The 22,949-nt window shown below is 38.6% G+C and overlaps 1 protein-coding gene across 49 annotated transcripts in view; it reads right to left on the bottom strand.

The window, feature by feature from the left end:
- tenm3 (teneurin transmembrane protein 3) overlaps positions 1-22,949 on the bottom strand; it is a 421,902-nt gene that overhangs the window by 151,324 nt on the left and 247,629 nt on the right. For all 49 annotated transcript variants that reach the window (XM_068221974.2, XM_068222090.2, XM_073954574.1 and 46 more), the window contains one exon: positions 8,323-8,551. In XM_068221974.2, the coding sequence (XP_068078075.1) occupies positions 8,323-8,551 (229 nt within the window). The remainder of the gene's footprint in view (positions 1-8,322; positions 8,552-22,949) is intronic.

The following is a 22,949-nucleotide window of genomic DNA, read 5'->3' as shown; positions in this document are numbered from 1 at the left end:
AACATCTAAAGGCTCTTGACAACTGGCTGGGCTTGGCAGAATGCTGTGATTGTACTCTGAACACAATCCTCCATGAGTCATCAGGCTTTCACACTTTTTTTTAATTACAGTAACACCTATTGATGTTATATTGATGGATGATGCTTTACTTTAAGGACATTTTGATGTCGGGCTTTGTTTTAAAGCAATAAATCACTACCCTTCAAAATCACTTACGGAAGTGAAGAGACAATAAACAAAGCAAAGGACTAGTAAATTTTAACAGGCCACTTTTTCAGTTTACCACCACTTTCTTGAGGATGTTTACAGGAGATTTGTGTAAGTCTGGTTTTAATTGCTTTTTCCCCCACATGCAGTAAGCAGATATGCTTGTTAAATGAGCTTTTGTGATCAAATGCACTGAGCACTTTCTTCTCTCTTGTGATGGTGAAAGTCGTAAGGTCTATCTTTAGCTGTCTTACCGCTGCGGCATGACATGGGAGCTGACCTATGAGTCAAAAGTGCTTTGAGATTCACATGGGCCACGGCTAATGTGCATTTTGCTGGTTATCTCCACATGGAGAACAGCTTGAAACTAAAGTCGTTTCGCTATACTCAAAACTGAAATCAGGCCCAGAACAGAGTATGTTAAGAGATTTTGCCTAGAGCGAGGTTTTGGAATGTCAAGAGCTTCAGTGTTTTCTATCATTTTAATATCCATTACAACTCCATCACAAGTAAAACGTGAACTGTATTTTAACAGCCCAGGAAATGAGGAATCACAATGCATTTAACAGCTTTGATCAGCAGTCAAATAAAAGACTTGTAATTGTAAAAATGATAAAAAGCTAATAAAATACTTTGAGCTATAAATTAATTACTTAATAAATTGATGCAGAATTAATAAATCAGCAAAAAAATTACTCTTTCTTCAATGTGCTACTTAAATTTTGAGGAAAAAAATCTGTTCCAGATCATTTATGGTATTGAAATGTATTTTCATTCAAACCTATCATAGCGGACAATGCTAAATACAGGTGTACATGAGGTCTACAATGTTTTGAGCATTTCCAGAGGTGGTTTAAAAACACATTTGATCAGATTACTTGGTGTAGATGTTCCTGTTGTATGTATTCAAACAGCCACAAAAGACCACCTACTGCTCAACTGACCTCATTCTTAATCATTTCCATAGCCCTTTTGTTTGGTCTAAAGTTTACAGATATATTTGTTTTTCCTTCACACAAAAGATTTGTGTTTGACTTAGTCCCCGTTTACACCTACATTTTAGTTTTAAAACACATACATTTTATGTTTCCCGTCCACACTATCCCGGTGTTTTCAAGCCTCAAAAACAGACAATTTTGCAAACACTGAAGAGGCCGTTTTGGTTCTAAAATCCGGCTGCTCCATGTCAGTCTTGGATGGGGGAAAATGGAGACATCTGAAAACTGATACGTGGCTGCAGACATTCGTCTATCTGATTGCAGATTTTTCTCAATATTAAGTTGGCTACACAAAGTTCAGACATACCCTGTCTCTTTTGCTGAATATCAGTTTTAATAATCAATAATGGCCATTATAAAAGTATGACGTACAATAAGTTTATACAATATAGGAAATGAAGGCAAGCAGTCAGTCAAATATGGAGAATCAGTATAGGTGGTTACATAAATTAATATATTAACTTATTTTTGCGCTCAGCCAAAACACCACCAATTGATAGATTCAAAAGACCAAAGTCGGGGAATATGTTGTTAGATAAAAACCAGATGAATTAAACATCTCCTTTAACAACTATAGTGAGATAAGATCTAGCAGTAGATTCTTGGTGAACTGTCCGGTGTGCGCTGCTCTCACCCGGGGTTTTGTGATTAAAGCACCCGCTGCCTGGCAGGAGCTCAAACATGCACATCAGCTGCAGCACATGTCAGAGTGTGTGTGTGGTCACATGATGTGCGTTCTCAGCAGTGTAATATGGACGGACAGCTTTTCAGAAACGCTACTTGAAAAGTCAGTGAGGACGTGGATCGTTTTCATTCTAAAACGCCGTTTTAAAGCTAAAACTTGTAAACGGGGTCTTAAAATTAGACTATTTGATACTTATCGCTTAATACAAGGGGTATCCGATGCTTTGCATAATCATACCCTGAAGCAGATTCACACAATTGGCTCATTTGTTTTTACATTTGAAATAATCAAACTTGGAATAATAATAAAAAAAACATCCTTGTGCAGAGATTCTGAGTTATTTTAATCAGACAGGCAGGTGTCTCGAGAGGCGTCTCCTGTTTGTTTTTTCTCCCTCACTTTAACAGCATCATCAAATAGTGTAGATCGTAAAGACAGCAGAGTGAGGTAATTGACTGTATAAGAGTCATGATCGTTTCGACTCAATTGTCTGTTCAGCACAAATTGCACACAAATTACGAGAATGTGGAAGCTTATGCTCAGACGTGATCTGTACTACACCACAAGGTTCATGACAGTGTCAATAATGGCTCAAAGCTACAGTCAGTAATTACTGAAACAATGCCACCTGAGCCCCGGGAACCAGTCATTCATGCTTGTAAACACAGGGAAGCGTTCTTCATTGAAGCATATAGGAAATATGTCATAGGGCAATTTACTATACCTAACAACAACCTGTCTGGTGGATTAATTTTAAATGAAACAGCCACTAAATAACATCTAAAATAATTTATTTATTCATTTGTTCATTTTCCTTTCGCTTGGTTGCTAATTTTATCAGGGGTCACCACAGCGGAATGAACAGCCAACTATTCCAGCATGTGTTTTACACAACAGATGTCAGCCGCAACCCAGTACTGGGAAAATAATTCATTCAAGTGCAAGCACATTAGCATGAAGCATTTAAGGGCTGATTTGTGCAATTTTCTACAAAGGCTAATGAAGTCGACTGAAATTTTTTCCATTTTTTGAGCCAGAATCTCCATGCCTCAAACAAATCAATGTGCTTGTTCGGGGACACATGTTGTGAAGCATTTGCATTTCCACTTTCTGCCAGCACGTTTTCATCCATCAGTTCTGATGGTTTTCCATTATTTTCATCTAAACTCCACTGTTGTGCCTGTCGAGGAGATGGAAATTTTGTTTATTTCACCTCCAAAACCAGTCTGCACCATGTAAGCAGCTGTTAAGTAAGCTCCACGTCCATGCACCTTTTGAACCAACGCCGCCATGCAGACACAGAACAAAGTGCGTTTTCGAGCGCAGCTAAATGGATGTCTGTATTCAGAGTGTTTATCTGGAAAGATGCAGCACCATGGTCGGATTTACAACCATCTGTGTCTGTGTGTGTGTCAAGAAAGCCTGTTGACTGTGTGTGGTCCACGGTGGTCTTCTTGGTGAGAGCTCAGGATATAAACAGAAATGTTAGCTCTCTGGCTAATATCTACAGAAATCTGCATAATTCTTTGTCAATATCAGTGGAGGGGCGCCAAGGATATGTTTTCGAGGATACGGTGTGACCACCGAGACAAAAACCACTGAGAGAAAAGAACAAAAACAAACAGCACAGCGAAAGTTGGAAAATAGACAGAAAACAAAACAATGGGGGTGAAAACAATGGACTAAAGAGCAGAGATCTTGCTGCGGCTGACATGACACAAAGCAAAAGAGCAGGACAGCCACGTAGCTATAATAAAAAAGACAGTATAAAGCGAGCAGTGGTGAGGAAAACAGAGGGAAAACCATAAAGGAAGTGTGGATGTTGGATATTCCTGTTTTGGGACCACTGTGTCCATGTGAAGGGCTGTAAGTGAAACTTGAGGGCGGTGATGCAGAGGCAGGTGTGTTATTCCTGGATCTCTTAACACTGTGTTTGTACTGGCACTCATAAAATATGAACTCAAAAGCAAGCCACTCATCAGTGCTTGCATGCTTTAGTTAGGATACTTGCTATATTTATTTAGCACAAGTGAATACACGGCTGTGAGGGGGATGTACAGTCAACCTTAACGGACTGTTAAATCCAATTATGTAAAATATAAATTTTTATACTTATATCAGTATAATCACAATGACTGCAAACATATTTTTTATATGCACCCATCCCCCAAAGTAGGGCCGACGGGCCAACGTTGGGCCAATGATGGAGAGTTGAAAGGGGAGAATGACTTTAACAGAGATCGTCATTTCCAATTTAACCTATCCTTTTTTTTTTTTTAATTGAGGAGCTATAAAAAGCCAAATAAAATTCAATGTTGTAAATGAATCAGGCTTTTAAAATGTAAATACTGTCACTTGACAGATAGAGGACAATGCACAAGACATCGGTAAGCATATCAAGGCAAAGGAGCAGCTCGACTAGTGTATTCAGCATTGATCTCCATTGTGTTTTAAACAGGGTTGTTTATGTTTTTTCTATAATTAGTTCATTAGAAAATGTTAAAAATTATACAGCATTAATTGATATTTTTAAAAGCATTGTTTCCTAGTTATTTTTAAATATTAGCAAATAAATTAGGAAATTACCCATGGCAAATTTAATGTATTATGGTATGTTCAACTTCAGGCCATGGCCCTCAATCAAGTTTGTTTTTTGGTCCTTTATAAGTTTGGGCACCCCTGCTTTAGACACTGTTTACCATGGTGCACTGAGGTTTATAACAAATCTTAAATCCCTCACTCATCATTGTGTGTTTTACACTCGGGTAGGATGGTCTGCTTTGTCCACTCATAGGCTCAAGCATTGGCATATCTTTGTTTATAAATCTATTCTGGGTTTTCTCCTCTCATATCACCAAACTACATGTGTAAAAAACCTGTCTCTACACTGTAAAAAAAAAAAAAGATCAATTAGTTATGACAGCAAAAGTTTTTTAGCCCATTGTAACTCAAATGAAGTTAATCATGTTTTAACTTGATTTTATAAGTTATGCAAGCTGTTTACAATAAGAGTTTAATGGACTCATGAATTTGATTCAGCTTAAACATTTAAGGGAACCAAAATGTTTACAGTATAGCTATATCCTTTGCTCTCAGAAAGTTTACTTATTGTATGTACCAGTGGTGCATATTCAAAAGGAACTAAATGATTTTAAATATCCAGCTCCTATTGCATGGAAAAACCTCCAAACAAAGTTGCAGTTTAAAGAGTTTGTTTCACTACATGCTTTTAAAAAGATTTTTTTAATGATTTGGAGTTTGAAAATTTGGCCTGTAGATGTTCTAAATAGTTTTTAACTGTCATTGTATGTGTTTTGATGGATGAATGATGATACCTGTTATGTGTTTGTTTGTTTGTTTGTTAAACCCATGTGAGCTGTAAATTGCCTAATCTTGGCCAGGATGCTCTTGTAAAAAATTTTTTTAATCTTAATGTGATTTTCCTGGTTAATCAAATGATATATATATATATATATATATATATATATATATATATATATATATATATATATATATATATATATATATATATATATATATATATATATATATATATATATATATAATACAATTTTTTTTTAGTAATTATTTAATCTTCATATTTAAACAATATTTAATGATGTATTATTTGAACATCCATTTTAAATTTACTACACAACACTTTTTAATCCATAGGCCTGACATGTTGGTGTATGTTCATGAAACCTTCTCAAACCATTTAGCTGTACTGCAGCAGAACACTGCATAAATGTACAGTTAAATTTACATTTCACTATCACCTTGGGACCATTTACATCCTTAATACATTCCTGAAATGACAGTTTTCACTATTTTTTTAGCTTGGTTTTGAAGTACCATTAGCCACTGAACGGACTGTACATACATCCCCCCAAGCCTCAATCTCATTTACATCAGACTTAAAATGCTGACTATCCAGACTAAGGTCTATGGCTTTCGGGCTCTAGAGATGAACTCCCTCTCTCTTGACTGCCTTTCATCAAGTTTTTAAGAATGGCAGCAAGAAATTTAAGCACAATGACAGCATCACTTACCAAGTGCTTCAAAATGAAGTTTCTGGAATGACCCTGATTTCTCTCTCCACACCCACCTCACCCAGTCTGTCTTGTTGCTTATATCATGCAGGATGAATGAAAGGAGTGCTAGGTGGTAACATCCCTTAATGGGGGAGGCTTAGTCATTATATATACAGTGTCACTAAGAAAGAGTAGATCAAAAACAGAGAGAGGCCATTACGGCGCTAACGTGCAAACCCCTGAAACAAAGTGTTCCCTTCTGCTAGTGTTTAAAGACCCCTCAGAGTATCCTCTGAGCTTACAGCCTTACTGATTTATGGGAGGAAAACAAGCAAGCCGTATCCTCCCCTAAGCTTGGCGAGGCCTCAGTCACTCTGGGATGTGAGCAGAGTCAGCAGAAGCACTTTTTTTGATGTTGTCATATTATCAGCCATTTTGTGAGAGAGATGATTGATGGAAACCTTACTATGGCTGATGAAGGGTAAAAATATTCAATGCTGGGTAATGTCAATTGTACTATCTGACATGTTAATAATCCATTTTTTAAACAAGATATGGCCTGTAGTGGTAGACAGTGACTATTTTTATTCACTATGGTACTCAAGTCTTTTTTTTTTATATCTAAACTTCATCTGAATAATTTTTAGGAAACTTACTTTTACTTCACTTCATTTCACAACTGTAAGAGGGTAAAAAGTTGTTTTGAATGTGAGAAACTGCTATCTGCTCACACAATAACAGTGTTTGATTTGTGAAGGAAATGAATTTTCATCTAAACTGTTAAATTTGTTCATAAATCACACTGAACCCTTAATTTGTGAATTTTCCAGTTTGAACTGCATTTGCTCACAAGTTAACAACTCACTGATTTAAATGATCCACTCAGTAAGAGTTAATAACTCACTGATTCAAATGATTCTCTAGGTAATGATTCAGAGTTTTTAAAAGAATAACAAAAGATCCTTAGAGTCTGTGGTTAATGGTATGAAATGTAAGATGTTAATGATGGATTTTAAGATTTATAATTGTCAATGAAAATTCCATTTAGGTCATGACTGTCAGTTTGTTGTATAGTTAATATATTGTAAAGTAGTTAGTTGTTTAAGCCCATTGTATGACATATTTGAATGTCCAATTACAATCCTATGTGGGGTAGGCTTTACAATATTTAAAAGGCTGAACACAAAGTTAAAACAACAAATGTTTTAAATCCCTGTGCATTTGCCCATTTCTATAGCGAAAAACTAGTATAAAGGTGCACAACATTTTGCCATATATATTTTTTATATGTTAGTACACATTTATAAACATTCTGGATTTATTCATTTATGTTTTAAGCTAGGCTATTGGGTATATTTATTTTGTTTCACAATAAGTTGCTTTCACAATTTTGCTGTTTCCACATTATTAGCAGCAATCAGTGTTTGACAGGTTTTACAAATAAAAGTACCTTGCAAAAATAACAAAATTCACTAATAAGTATTTTTACTTATATAAAAAATAATGTACTGTACTTATGGCAAAGTTACAAGCATTGACAAACAGTTTCTCCAAAGGGCCAATCTCAGTCGTTTAAAATTCATGTTCTTTCTCTTTAGAAAGTTTGAAAAATGTTTGGGAAAAGAATGTAGACAGTGGAATTGATAATGCAGTCTGGTTTACTGTAATTAAAAAAAATGTACTTTAAGTGTACTTCACTGGGAGTTCATGAACTCAATTATAAATTTATTAATAGAATTTAGCTCACAACATGTCTGAACACAATTCACAAAAAATCATCTGTTCATTGTTTCAATTGTAGAAAACACACGGGAACATTCATCCATTGTTTCTGGTATGGTGACAAAATAGTTTCTTTTTTAAGCTACAATTTTGTTTCACTTTGGATTTTTAGGATTTGGTTATCTGTTGGAGTGGAGCCAGAGTTTAACTGTCTACACACAAAAAAAGACATTTATTTGGATTTATCTGGAAAAGAAATTGACATATGTATTATGGTCATCTCATGAGGTACCTTTTAAAATGTGGATGTCTCAAATCTCTATTATCACGAGTGCAGCGGATATAGAGACAGATATAGATGTGTTAATGACCTCCTCTGATTTTCCATTGTATTTTGTATACACAGTGTGATCAGACTATCTGTGTTTATGTAAACAAAAAAGCAAAGTACCAAAATTATTGTGTTAGGGTATCTGTATTTTTACTGAAGAGCTTGATTCACTGTGTTTACCACTGATGTAATGTAAATAAACGCCCTGCAGTCACAGATTTCAGAGACAGATGTAGTGTGCACGTGATTTGCTGTGTGAGTAATGTCAAATGAAAGATCTTTCCAGATCACAGGTCACACTTTGTGGGATGTAACATTGCTGGTGTCTGTGCTTGCATAACTGACCTACTCTCCAGCGGCACATTGCTGCCCAGGACCCAGCTGTCCTGCAGCGGCACTGACTCGGGTGTGGTTTGCAGTTCGGCGGGGAGGGCGGCCGGAGGGGCCGGGCTCACGTTCCTGCGGCTGCTCAGAGAGTTGTGGTTCAGCGCCGTCACAGACGGCTGCTGCTTGTGCGGGGGCGGCACTGGTGGCAGCGTGGACTGGCCCTGCTGGTGCTGATTGGACGGTTGCTCTGTGGAAAAAAATCAAACAAAACTAGGTTAACCAATGGTGAGGCAGTATAGTAACAACGTGCAGATGTAAGCGGTTGTCCTTGGTAATTAATCGTGGCAGTTAGGCAAATGTGTCTGGATGAATGTGCCTTTACCAAAGAACATCTGGGACATATTACAGCAGGGTGATGATGACATTAACCATTTAGCATCCAACCCCACCAGCTGTCGAATTGCCATGTATACAATGACAACAATGACACATGCATGCTCTCATATACACATATAAGCATATGATCGAGACAATTAAACATCCACTTTAAAATGTGCTAGAAAGCCTGGCCGCACTTATCTGTCATTATTGCAGTAAATTCACCCTTGGGTTTGTTTTGGATTGCACCCTGGTAATAGGAAGTGTATGAAAAAGCAATGTTTCGAGCAGTGGAGAATTGTTATAAGGCACATTCTTGCTAGTTTCAGATATGATCACAACAGTAGCAATGCAAATGACATATCTGCCCTGAAGCCAGTTTAAAATGACTACAAAATATCCTATCTTAGACAACTTATGAAGGATTTTGTATAAATGTTACTATTCAAGCAGAACCAATTGTGTAGAAAAAGCTAATGAGACAGCGTATGCTTACTCTTTATTTTCCCCTTTCTTAGCGTATTGCTGATCTATTTGCATCTTTCTGTATTTTAATCAATTCAATCAAATAGCTTATATAAAATGAACATACAAATGGGGTCGTCCTAAATGTTTCGATTGTGTCCAATTTTGACCACTTCCATACTGTAGGTAGTCGAAAACTCATTTGATCGCATTGATTTTGAAGAACAGTCATGCTGTTGAATGTGTTCAAACAGCCACAAAATACGCCTACTCACCACCCACTGACCTAAAATGTGAGCATTATGGGATGTGTTTTGAGAAAGTGCACCAAACAATCAATTGCAACTTTGCTTTGTTGTACCAAAACAAACAGATTGCAATCAAAATCATGTTACCATTTATATCCTTTCAATTGACTTCCTTTTGCACTTGCTTGTAAGCAACATAATGACTTGACATTCACTGCACATGCTGCTCTAAAGAAAATGATCTAGTGTCTGACAAAAAGAAAAGGAGGGTCTAGTCTAAACATGAACAAAAGTGGAAACAGGAGACACATTTAAAATGTGTAGGAGCATGTGTAAATGGTAATGGACTGATCGTTTGTGATTAGAACACTGAAAACACACCTTACTGTAATACCAAGTCTAAACAATACCCTAAAGTCTTTAGACACTTATGCTATACACTAAGTCTTAACATGTTGCATCGCCAGAGGCACAAAATTACAGCCCTGAAGGCACCTTTACAAGCTCCTTTTAACACATTGGCAAGCTGTTTATAACCTGTCTGGCTATCACAGATGTGAGGGGAAAAGGGTCTGTTTTTAAAAACTGCTCAATCTTTGTGCTTAGCATTAGCCTACAACTAGCTATGTCAATTGTGAGATTTTAAGCCGCAGTCACATCACCAGGGATCATGTCCTCATCTAAACCTCTGCTGAGTCAAATCTAAAATAAAAAATTGAAAAAGAGTAGAAGAGATTACATGCTGTAACTTGAGGCCACAAAATCCTTTTCCTTGAACACAGATTAGATGAAACACAATGATATTTATGTGAAGCAGCCTTTCCAGAAAGACAAAACCATTGCTCAGCTTCCTGTGCTCCTCTGTGTTACTCATATGGCCATCTTTAATAGCAGATTGATACAGTGGAGCTGCTATAAGAAAAATGACAGTGAGTGAGTCTTCACTGCAGTTCAGAATCTTCTGGCAGATTTAGACAGTGGCAAAAAATAAAATAAAATCTCTCTTTGGTGTGACAGGCATTTTATGTCTTTGACCTTTTCCAAGGATGCCTATACAGTATGTGTTTGTTCTGTTCATCTCCTGTTCCTCTCTTTGAAACACCAAAAGACTTAAAGATGATCTTGCTAGTAGATATTAGTTCAACTGTCAAGGTTATCGGTCATATTTAAGATGTCAATGGCATATTAAACATTAAAAAATGCTTGCTGTGAGCCTCAGATTATTCTCTAGCGTTAAATACAATGAAGGACAAAAAAATAAATAGAAAATGACAAAATAAGACCAAAAATAAAAGCAGTCACATTATATACAGTGTTAGTTTGTTACGTGTGTGTAGAAATGCCGTAAGCAGATTGTAACGGTGTGTGACAAAGGCTCGCTCTCTTATCTTCACTTTGTTCTTAGCCTAAAAACCTAGTTTGCTATTGTGTAATCAGAGCATTAATCTCAACGTCTAATCTGTAGTTCCTTTCCCCAAAGACTTAAGATATTAAATATGATTAATTTAGCATACTGTATATACAGTTGAAGACAAAATGATTAGCCTTTCTGTCAAATTTTAATTAACTGCTGTTAAACAGAGCAAGGACATTTCCCATTGTTTTTCTTTCATATTTTATTTTGGAGGAAGTCTTATTTCTTTAGGTTTGGCTGGAATTATCTGCTTGGCTTTGGAACAAACCACTGAGTATTTCATTGACTTACCTAATTAATCACACTTGACTAATTACCCTAATTAACCTAGCGAAGCCTTTATATAGCGATTTAAGCTGAATACTAGCTAAATAGAAAGTAAAATATTATAGTCCGTCATCATGGCAAAGACAAACAATATGTTATTAGAAAAGAGTTATTAATAACTAATAGAAATTAGTCCAGGCCATGTTCTGAGCTGATGCTGCAGCAGCCATTGTGGGGTGGAGAGCATGAGACTGATCCCTGAAAGACCAGAGTGACAGAAAAGTCTTTGCATTGATCCCATGGGCCAGCATTTGAAGTTCTAACGATGGACGTCCAGTGTTCTCCCGCCTCTGGCACTTAGACTGCAGCTCCGAACAGGAAGGTTGGCCAGAGGAAAAAAGGTTGTGCCCAACCGAGCCTGGTTACTCTCAAGTTTTTTTTTTCCTTCACTTTCGTTCATTGGTAAAGTTTGCTCCTGGCCACTGTCGCTACTGGCTTGCTTGGTTTGGGACTTGTGGAGCTGTGCATCGATGGATTTGCTCTTCAGTGTTTAAACTTTTAGTAGTGAAAATTATACCACACTGATCTGAACTAAACTGAACTTCAGCTCTGAAATCTGGACTGATACCGTTTCAGTTTACTAGAACTTCTGCTTTGACACTATCTACATTGTAAAAGCACTATATAAATGTTTATGTTTAAGTATTTATGTTTAAACTTCTCACTGTTCAACATCACTTGGGAAAATATTGAAAAAAATTATTATAATTTCACAGATTTTTGTTTTCAACTGTAGGCACAATGTAATATACCAATGTTATCGGTGTACATGTATGCTTGCATCGGTTCAACAATGGCTTCAGACATACCTAGTCAGATTCAGCGGTTGAATTTCCTGCCAAAATAACACCATTGTGAAATATACCTTTAGCGTGATATATACGATTTTTGTCAAACAGCACACCCCTAATGATGATGTGATTCCAGCCTGGAGGTTCAGGTGTGAGGCTGATCTGGAATCAAAGCACTCACTGGATGATGTTCTGACCACCCCCGCAGTATACTGGGATACAGTGTGTTACTGTGTTCAAGTATAAAAAAAAAAAAAGAAAAAGAAAAAAAATGTGATGGGCCGAGAGAATGCAGCAGAGTAAGAAAGGTTTGCTGAGAAGCTGAAAGAAGAAGACAGGTGTGGTGTGGATTGCTTAAGGCAACACACGGATACATGAGTGCAAATCTGTTGGGAATCACAACACATCTAGCTTCTAGCCTTCGTCTACACGTATATTGTATCTTCTCCTAAAAGTCATCCAAAAATTCTCAAGATGGGCTATAACCCCTAAAAATATACAAATAAATATATAAAAATGAGGATTGATCTATTCTTTGACCAAAACAAAGCAAGTACCTGAAACCCGGAGGCAGTGAGAGCGCACAGACAGCTTTCAGATTGGATTCTCATACCGTCCTCGGGGGAGTGCTTGCATACATTTCCATAGTCCGGGTGTACACGTTCCATTGGGTCCTATCTACTTTGCAGCTGCCGGCTTCAAAGAGCACAACAACAAAATCAAAAACAATGGAGGGAGAGGAAAGAGGGAATCGTTGAGCCTGTTAAAATTCAATTTCCAGCCCTCTCTGCAGCTGATGGCGCATGCTACCACTCACTCCCATGATAATCAGACTGTCAGACACACAATTGTTGTTGGAAAGCCACTCTTCTGTACTCAATTCACTTTTGCCCTCACAAGTAAACACAACTCTATATGTTTCCTCTGTCACACACTTTCAAAGAAGGCTGATAGAGTTTTAGCCACAAGAAAACAAAGGCATGCTGTGGCTCACAGTAGAGGTCTGATCAAAGTTCTCAAGGCCAGTTGGAAAACATCTAGTAGACTGTTTAAAACATGCATGCTGTATGGAGAGGTTAGAGACACTTACAAGTAAACTTACAGAATACACTTAAGTTACTGCCCCAGTTATAGGTTTTACTGCCCCAGTTATATTTTAACCTTTATTTTGAAAGTGTAAGATAATAGTGTGAATAATGTGCATATGTTGCTTAGTGATCCAAACAGTAGCTCAGTTAATTTATTTACACAATGCATCAATGCAATCTTTTTAAAAGCAGTTTTGCAGATGTCTACATGAAAATGTAAGGTAATGTGACTAGCAAGGGTGACTTGTCAAATCTGCAGTTAGGTAATGAAGGTCTTAACATGTCTTATTTCATATTCTGAGCACAATAATAATGCTACACGGGGCAAAAGGTTGCACAAATATTGGTTTAGAATACTAATATAAATGTACTGCAAAATTATAATAAAAAAACAAAGCTGCAAGCAGCAATGAAAGGGACCTCACACCCAGGCTCACCAGTAATTTAAGCTGATAAATATAAAAAACCTGACAATGTTAGCTATTTGTGTCATTCAAACTCCTGTCAGTAGAAAAGTTCTGCAAAATTTTAACAAAAATATTATCAGGCAACACTTCTAATAGAGGTGTGAACCTACACTGAAAAAAATTATTCAAAGATGATTCCTTGGATTTACTAAATTTTTTTTTACGTTAAGTGGTTCTAAAAATTTATTTGTGTTGAATTTTAACAAACAAATTAAGTTGAACATTATTAAACTTAATTTGTTTGTTTAAATTCAACACAAATAAATTGTTTGTAACAGTTCTGCATGTAACACTTTTTTCAGTGTACACTGGTCTTACGGTTCGGTTACGATTATCATGCCATCGATTCTACTCAATTTGATATCTCGGTGCATCACGGCACGTTGACGATGCTTTCCATACACAATTTTATATTTCACAGCATAGCAATTCTTGTATGAAAATGTAAAACTATATTTATATAGTATTTGTAATACAATTATGTCCTTTAATACAAACAGTCAGATATATAAACGTTACCTTTAAACAACACAAGCATTTATAGCAAATAAACAAATATAAATATCCCGCTCGCTTTCTGAGTCCTGTCAAGTCTTTCTAACACCCCTTTGATTGGTCACACGCTCAACAGAAAGGGCTGCGATTGGCTCTTATGTGCTGGTGCTCTTCACAGATGAAGGTCAGAAAAACAGCAGCGGCAGTAACAGCTGATCCATGATAGAAGCAGTCATAGTGAGAGAGAGAGAGAGAGTTTACTTTCATTCTCTTAATCGATGTGAAATAGGGGTTTTTGCTGTAAGTGTCAGTAAAAGACTGTCCAGAAAACACACAGTGCATATGAGATAAATGTCGTCAGTACATAGTAGCTGGTTATGATTATTACTGAACTGATACGAATTGTCCGAGTCTGCATCGCAGTGCACAGAAGCAACAATTAATTTTGACGCCCCTAACTTCTAAACAGTGATTTAACTTGTTTTAAATATATACAATAAAAAGATGAATTCTATATATAAAAATGTATTAAACTTAAGACTTGAATCCCAACAATACAACAGCAGACATCAAATTTTATTTTAAAGCCTCTGTCTGTTTCTCTCCTGCCCAGAAGAAGCTGAATAAAATAAAGAGGGAGTAAATGAAGTGTGGAAGACGATCAAATGTGCTGATCTGACACACTCAGCATTTTCATCAGTTGCTCACCTTAACTCCATTTAATATCAGGGGAGAAAGGCGCATAATGTATTTAGATATACAGCACGCTTACGGGAGCCTACACCACACAAAAAGCTATGGGGCGACAACTTTATTGCTATCCTCGGAGACACCTCTCCGTTACGTCTCAATTACACTGCCATATGTTTGCAACACAGGTGCCATTCCAGAGCGTGGATGGACATTTGTCACGCAGCGGGGTCTGTTAGCCCCATCAAGTCTGCTGCTCTCCAGGGACTCTGCATACAGGCTCTTTACATGCCCACTAACACTGACTTAAGCCCCCTCTCTGACCTCCAGACCTGACCTCTCTCAAAAGCCCGTCCACACTCAGACGTCAACCTCTTCGGTCTCCTCTTGCGATGGCAGAAGGAATGTAACCCCGCTCTTCTGTGGCGGTAGTTGGAAACAAGGCCTGGTCATGTCAATCCCTGACGATGGATGGGACAGATGCCGATTTTATGGCACTGAAACGTGATCTCTGACGAATGGCTCCGTCTGCTGTAACTCATGTTGCCAATGCTCGTGTGCAGCGAAAATATTTTAAGAGCCCTTTTGATTAGGATTTCACGGGCAGAACTGAAATTACAGCCAGAGCAGTTTATCTCTTAATGGGGGTGAGTGATAGCTATTGGGGGAAAAATCATAATGAAAGTGCTGCTTATCTGTAGCAGCACATCTCTGGCCCAAGCTTGTATTTCAGAGATGGTTCATCAGCAGACATCTGACCTGCAGTGGAAGTGTGTGTGCGGCAGACAGTGTGTGCAAGGAAACGGAAACACTAATGCCCTGACACCCAGAGTGTCAGTGCTTATATCCGCGCTGTCAAACTCTAGATTACCTCACATGTCCTTCACCCACACCTGTCAGAAAGCTGGGAGCAGTCGGTGAGGCCTGTCATATCCAACATCAACCCCCCTTCTTGTCTTTTCTCAATGCTCATTTTGTAAACCTTTCCTCCTGAAAGAGGCTTCACAAAAGGAAGGCCTGAATCGCTCAATGGGGAGCGTCCATCAACGTCCATCAATGTCTCTTTGCTGCGTTTGCTCACAATGGCGAAGGGGGTACGATGTAGTCGGACAGGAGTTGCATGTTGTGGGGAGCAAGAGAAGTGAATGGCTAAATGGGCTTTAATAGAGCTGTGTCCTGCGAGAGGCAGAAAGCCAAAAGAAGTTTTGACGGCGGAACTCCACAGTGGGACATCTGTAAGGCTAATGAGACCGTTTATTTATGTGACATATCTTGTGTGGTGGAAATGAGTGTGGGGAAGACAGAGCTTTGCTTCTTTATTTTCGAAAAATGCAGGGCAGGAAACAGAGGAAAGGACAAGTTGGTGTTCCCAGGAGTCTGTGATTAAGGAATGGTATCGTCTCTGATATCTAGAGCACATCTGGGCCAAGGCTAAACTCACTATAGATGTAGCCGGCCACCAGCTCCACTGCCCTAGATTACAAAGCACACACTCGACTTAAAGGATTAGTTCAGCCGAACATGAATTCAGTCATCGTTTTCTTACTGTACATTCATGCTGGTCTGACTTCCTTTGACAATACACTAGCACACATCAAATAAAGGGCTAGTCATTGTTCATAAGCAATCTCTTAATAAAAAGACCACAATAACTGTTTTACAATCTTAAAGTGTTAGTTTACCCCAAAATGAAAGTAATATTATTAATTACCCACCATCATGTTATTTCAAACCCAGAAAACTTTGTCTTTTGAACACAGAAAATATATTTTTGGTTAAAACCTGAGAGCTCCCACATCCTCTCTAAACATCAAGATTCCAAGTCTAAATAGGTTTAAAAAAATGCTCAAAACAGTCGATGTTCTGTGGTACAATCAGAAAATGTTGAAGCTATGATTGTACTTTTTGTGTGCAAAATAAACAAACAAAAAAAAACAAACCAAAAAAAACAACTAATTTATTTAACTTTATATTCTGTGTGTCAGTAAAGGGTGCACAAGCACATATTGTGCTTGGTTGTGTATCTGATGTATTGCCTCTGTGACTGTCCTTTGTTTTAAAAAGAGGAAGTTGCAAGTGGGATGGGGCTCTTGGCACAATTGGCACAATTCTAAACTAAACAAATTTTTTTAAAACTAATTTCAAGAGGAGCATGTGATATGATTGACCATGGCTGGTCTCGCATCAAAAATTATTGCTAGTTCAATCAGATATCATTGCTAGATCAATCAGATGATTTCTAGCCTCCAATAAATAAAGCCATTCAAACTAACTTCCTTATCTTTGTTTTGAAGAATCCCACCATCCACCCTATCTCCACTTTTTTCTCTTTTACCAGGGGAGCTCATGAGACTTAACTGATCTCAGACCCCCTGTCATGCTATATGACCAGGCGGGAGCCCTGGGCTCAAGTATTTCAGAGTTCTCACCAGGGACAGCATGCTAAATCTGCAAAATGTGAACTCTTGAAAAAAAGAGTTGGGAACCTTGCTGCATAAGGATGATAAGGAAGCTCTCAGATTTTACCTGAAATATCTTAATCTGTTTTGAAGATGAATGATAGTCTAAGGAGTTTGGAACAATTCAAGGGTGAGCAATTATAATATAAATGTCCTTTTTGTGTAAATAAACTCTTTAAGTGGTTTTGAACCTGATTAAAAATGAGGAAAACGAGTCATGGGTTTGTAAACACTTTGTAAACAAGGGTTTGTTAATCAGTGAATAAACTATGACAGTGTTTTTAGCGAACCATCCCTTTAACAAACTTATTTGATAAGAGACAGATGAATTTTTGAAGTTTTGTAGCTCCTAGATGTGCAGAGTTCATGGACTAGTGATTGAGGCATTTGAAAAAAAACATGATGACTGAGAAATAGTGTCAGATGTGTTTTGAGTTTGTCTCGATTTATCTTTCTGGTAGACGTCTGATGTGAGAACATCACTTTTTTTAAAAATAAAGATATGAGAAGTTCTGCGTTACTTTATTTTATTGCAACATGTCTGGCATTATGATAAGTGGGATTACTCGCTTTCCTAACTGAAAGGCCCGTAAAATGTCAGCTCTCTGTCGTCAATATGTGTCAAGATGCTAAATTGACATTTCAAAAGCGCACCAGTCGTTGAAAGCTAAAGCTGTCATTCGAGGGGCTTGACAGGAATGGAAGGAAAGGTTATTTGTCAACAATGTGGCGGCTTGTCATGTTTCACCTTGCAAAACTTCTATTTCATTGGTGCGGGGGATTAATGCAGACCACAGTGGGGAGTGGGCGACCATGCAAAGAGCTGAATGACATATCAAACTCTCCTCTTCCTCACAGATAAACACATTACACAAAGATGATTCGCATCACTGGAACACAATGCAGCCAGACACACAATGTCAAGGCTTCCCTAAGATGAGCAGATCACAGTCGTCACATCTAATGATGTCACAATGTGAGAGGCAACAGACAGAGTCTGGTTGAAAAGGTGGAAGTTTCTTTAGAAGTATTTGTGAACAGAAACGGCATGCTTCTAAAAGCATCAAAATGAAAGTATTCCAAATATTTACAGTTTTAAAACTGCTAAAAATTGGTTTGCAACTACTTTTTTCGCTTTAAACTCAAAGTTGACCTATTTTGACATAATTAACCCCAAATGGGATAGTTTTTCTAATGTAATGTGTGTATTTATATAGCGCATTTATTGTGCATGGCCATACACTCAAAGCGCTTCACAATCATGATGGGGATCTCTCTACACCACCACCAGTGTGCAGCATCCACTTGGATGATGCAACGGCAGCCACAGGACAACGGCGCCAGTGAGCTCACCACACACCAGCCACAGTATAGGTGGAGTGGAGAGACAGTGATAGAGCCAATTCAGTAAATGGGGATGATTGAAAGGCCATGATGGGTAAGGGCAAATGGAGGGAATATGACCAGGACACTCTGGTTACACCCCAAGTGTCATGGGATTTTTAATGATCACAGAGAGTCAGGACCTCGATTTATAGTATCATCCGAAAGACGACGCTCACTGACAGTATAGTGTGCCCTTCACTATAGTGGAGCATTTGGATTAACACAGATCGCAGGTTGTGCGCCTCCTCCTGGCCTCATTAACACCACTTCCAACAGCAACCTAGTTTTCCCATGTGGTCTCCCATTCAGGTACTGATCAGGTTCAGCCTTGCTTGGCTTCAGTGTGTAACCACTCTTGTGCAGCAGGGTGATATGACTTATTGCTAAAATGGCAGTATGCAAGAGTTGTTTTCTATACAATAATACTGCTTGTTTATCTCTTACTGTGCAATAGATAATGCTTAGCTCTGTTAAAAGTAAATAAAGTACATTATAATCTTGCCAAACACCTAGTGAGCAAGGAATATCAATGTAAACCAGCCCAAAAAAGGAATTCAGCTAAGCACAAATATGAACACTTTTATAATGCAACAAAATAAACCAAACACAGTTAGTAAAAGTACATTTTTTCTTCCCGGGTTGAACAAAGCTTTTTAAGAAGCATGTTTACTTCTGAGGAGCGTGATTGCTTGTGGTGTGAGTGATTGTGAAGGACAATAAACAAGCAGCCGGAATCACATGAAAAGCTTTCTTTGCTGCTGAATGCAACTGGAGGGGAAAAACCACAGCACTGCTTGATTAGCAAAAGCCAAATCTAAACTACAGCAGATGCTTGACACTAGACTATCATTTTCTGATGGGAGGCTAAAATCAGTGTTTTCATCTATAGGAGAGATCAAGCCTTTGCCACCATATGTGGGCCTTGTCTCTTTGTATGGGATCTGGACAGGACACCACGTCCTCTGATCAACGACCCAGACAGAATTGAAAATGCCTCTTTTGTGAAGCATCTATGGCTGACAGGTGTGCTCGTATGTGTGCGGGCGGGTGACCGGCGGAAAAAAAAAGGGGCTCGATATGGGTGCATCGAAGAGAAGACATCCATTCTTCAAAAATGGAGGAGGGAAAAAAGAAAAAAGGGTGGGTGATTCAAGGTCTCTCCTGCTGTCTTTTCCTATTTTGCCACCGCCAGTGCAGGCTTCTGGCCTCTAACAGCCAATTTAGCATCAACCCCCAACAGAGAACAGCCATTACCAAAGAGTAATGAACAGAGGCAGAAGGGACAGCTCACCACTCGACTCACTCTGCAAAATTTGGACCAGTCTGTGGCACTGTGGGAGATATGTGGGCTCCGACCATCAAAGAACGGCAGACGGTGGCTTTGAATGGTTATTAATGGCGGTATGTCTGAGGTAAAGTAGGGGCCTCCCGTTTTGGGCGGCACTGCTGAAATTGTATGTGAGGAAGCTGAATTCCCCGTTCCTGCTCGTCCAGCATCAGAGCTCGTCAAACATTCAGACAGAGCGCTATTTATAAAAGACAAATATCAGCAGGTTGTGACATTTATCTGCTTGGCTCTCTATGATTTTCTGAGGGACAAAGTGGTTTTTAAATATTGACAAACTCAAGGGCAAATCATTACTGGAGATCAATGGAACCTCTAGCCCGCGCGACAAGCTACGACGAAAAAAAGAGCATTTTCAGAGAACGAACAGAAAGCCAGGGAAACAAAGAAAGTAATTACACCATTCAGATGGTTGTAAATTTCTCAAGCTGTCAAAGTGCGTGTTGGTAGTGAAAGGCAATTTAAGATCTACCAACGAAGTGGAGGGAGTCTGACATTAATCCTCAGCCTCAGAGCCGAATTGCAGGTTCATAATTTGGCGTAATTCAGAGTAATTGCTGTGGGGTTTGGAGGGATATTACTTCTTTTTTTCCCACTTTGATGAGTCCCCTGATATTACCACTTGGAGGTGAATTAAAGTGCAAGGTTGTATTTCCAAGGCAATAACCCACGGGTTGCAATGCTATATGAGATTGTATGCAACATCAAATTGAATGCAGAGCTGTGATAAACAGCTCCCTGTTTGAGATGAGAAAATCAGAAGAAACGCAGTTAAAAAGTGTTGCCCTTTCAACAACCCCAGGCCTGCTGTCTCCCATCTGGGGCGGAAAATGTTCTTGGAATATTTTCCTTGTGCACTATCCTTCTTTCCTGAGCTAATTCAACAGGTTTAGTTTGGCTCGCAGTGACCGGCAGGAAGCTCATGAATATCCACAGCGAGTGCGCTCAAGGTTAGGGGGGGTTTGCTCAGGCAGGGTGATCATTCACAAGCTGATGGGCAAGCTAATCGCTAGCTGTGCCAGGTGCCGGACAACCCATTACCTTCTTTGACATCGACAGCTCTCAGGAAGAATGAGCATTATTTAAAAAGCTGATGACGAAACGTTTTGGGTGGTAATGCATTTTTAATGAGCAGGTGAGAAACGAATGTTTCCTGCAGCATGCGCGCATGGAGCAACACAAACACACAGGCTGACTGGCACACACATACACTCGCACGCCTTTTAATGAGGAGAGCAGGGTTGAGTGTTACACTGAACTGTAACTGACATACAGTTGCGCTCCCAATTACATCCAAACCGCACAAGGCGAATGGTAGCTCTTCCTAACAGCCCAATAAAGTAAATGTAACACAGAGAGAGGATGGCAGACAGACAGGTCCAAAGAAGTATTACTGGTGTCAAAATGACTGCATGCAACCTTGGTGCAACTACACACACAGACCTTCATCGAAATAACACACAATGTTCCTTTTAGAATGACACACAATACTAATCTTTAATGCTTAAATACATTATAAATAATCTAAAGCAGAATCACACAAGTTGCATCACATCTGTGAATGATGGATGAAACTGAAGGAAACTTTAATAATGCACACAAGATTTTCTTTGCAGCAGTTTTCTGGCAAAGAGGAATATATACAGTGTAAATAGAATAAGGATCACTAGAGTTAAAATTCAAGACAATTTTTATAGTTTATATGCAGTGTATACACACGTACACACATATTTAAACTTTTACATATGTATATTTAACAGAGAATATATAAGAGCACTGGTTTTAAAAAGTCGGAGCTATTTTTTATATGAATAGAAGACAAGAAAATAGACTAGAAAGCATTTGTGTTCTAGTCTAGAGCATATTTTTTAAATTAAGAGATAGAAGAGAAGTTTCTTGTAGAGTATAAAGTCAGATATGCTGTTTTGTCATGTTATATAAACAGCAAAAAGAGTCTAATGTTGATTTTTTTTAAAACCTCGTTTTACCATCAAATCTAGCTGAAAATATTGAAGAACTTCATGTGATCTATAAAGCCCTGTTCTATCTAATGCACAGTGATGTCCTACAAAGAAAAAAAAAAGCTCTTCGTAGACCAAACAGCCCCCAGAATCTATTTTCAGAGGTGTTATTCTAGCCCCAGCCTAACCTCCTTCCAGAAAAAAGGCAAAGTTTGAGAGAGTGATGCTTGTGATCTGCATCCAACCCTGATTCATCAACTTTTACAGCCCCATTGGACTATTACTGCCCCCCCCCCATCTGGAGCTGGATCATACTGAACACTCTTATGTTCATTCTCTAGCAGGCGCTGATGTGGTCTGCTAACTTATAAGCCAGCTTTCTCTCCCTGTTCACTCAAAAAACATGGGGAAAGCCAGAAGAAAGGAAGTTAGAAGCAAGAAAGCGAGAAACAGTAGGAACTTAAGCAACCCGCGTGGCTGAGTGAGCAAGACACGGGAGTCGGAGGCCTCAGTCGGCCCCGGTAAACGTTATTGGAGTTCCTGTGCTATAAAATTGCTGCTTTCATGCCCACTGCACCTGACAATAGCAATCGGTGCATGAGAGAAGAGAAGCCCGACAGGCCTGGTGACCCGAGGCTCAGTTTCAGAGACTCTTCAGCAGCTTCAACAGACCCCCCGGCTGGCTAATTGACAACAAGAGTCTATGTTGGACGGGTTACGCAGACGGAGGGTAATCGCTCTCGATGGACACAGCTCTTGTTCGCTGTCTGTCTGTCCATCTTACTGATGTGTATTATGCGTTTCGAGTCGGTCTTGACAGAACAACAGAACTGGCTGTGCTTGTACTGTGGGCCCCTTTTTTTATTAACCTCTATTTTCTCGCAAAGAACATGCACTTAAGTTGAACACATGCAGATTAATGGATACTTTCAGATATATTTTTGTTCATTATTTCAAAGTTTTCACAAAGTTTTTCACACTCATAGATATTCTATTATAATATGTCAGGAAAACTTAACATTGAGTATGTTTACATGGACACCAATAATCCGATTGGTTTACAACCATGTAAACAGCAATTTTTGATTCATTTAATCTGATTAAGGTCATAATCAAACTAAACAGAAACCT

Source organism: Danio rerio, chromosome 1 (assembly GCF_049306965.1).
Source record: "Danio rerio strain Tuebingen ecotype United States chromosome 1, GRCz12tu, whole genome shotgun sequence".
Classification (NCBI taxonomy): domain Eukaryota; kingdom Metazoa; phylum Chordata; class Actinopteri; order Cypriniformes; family Danionidae; genus Danio; species Danio rerio.
Note: the sequence above shows the minus strand (reverse complement) of the source record. Positions and strands in the feature narration are given on the sequence as shown.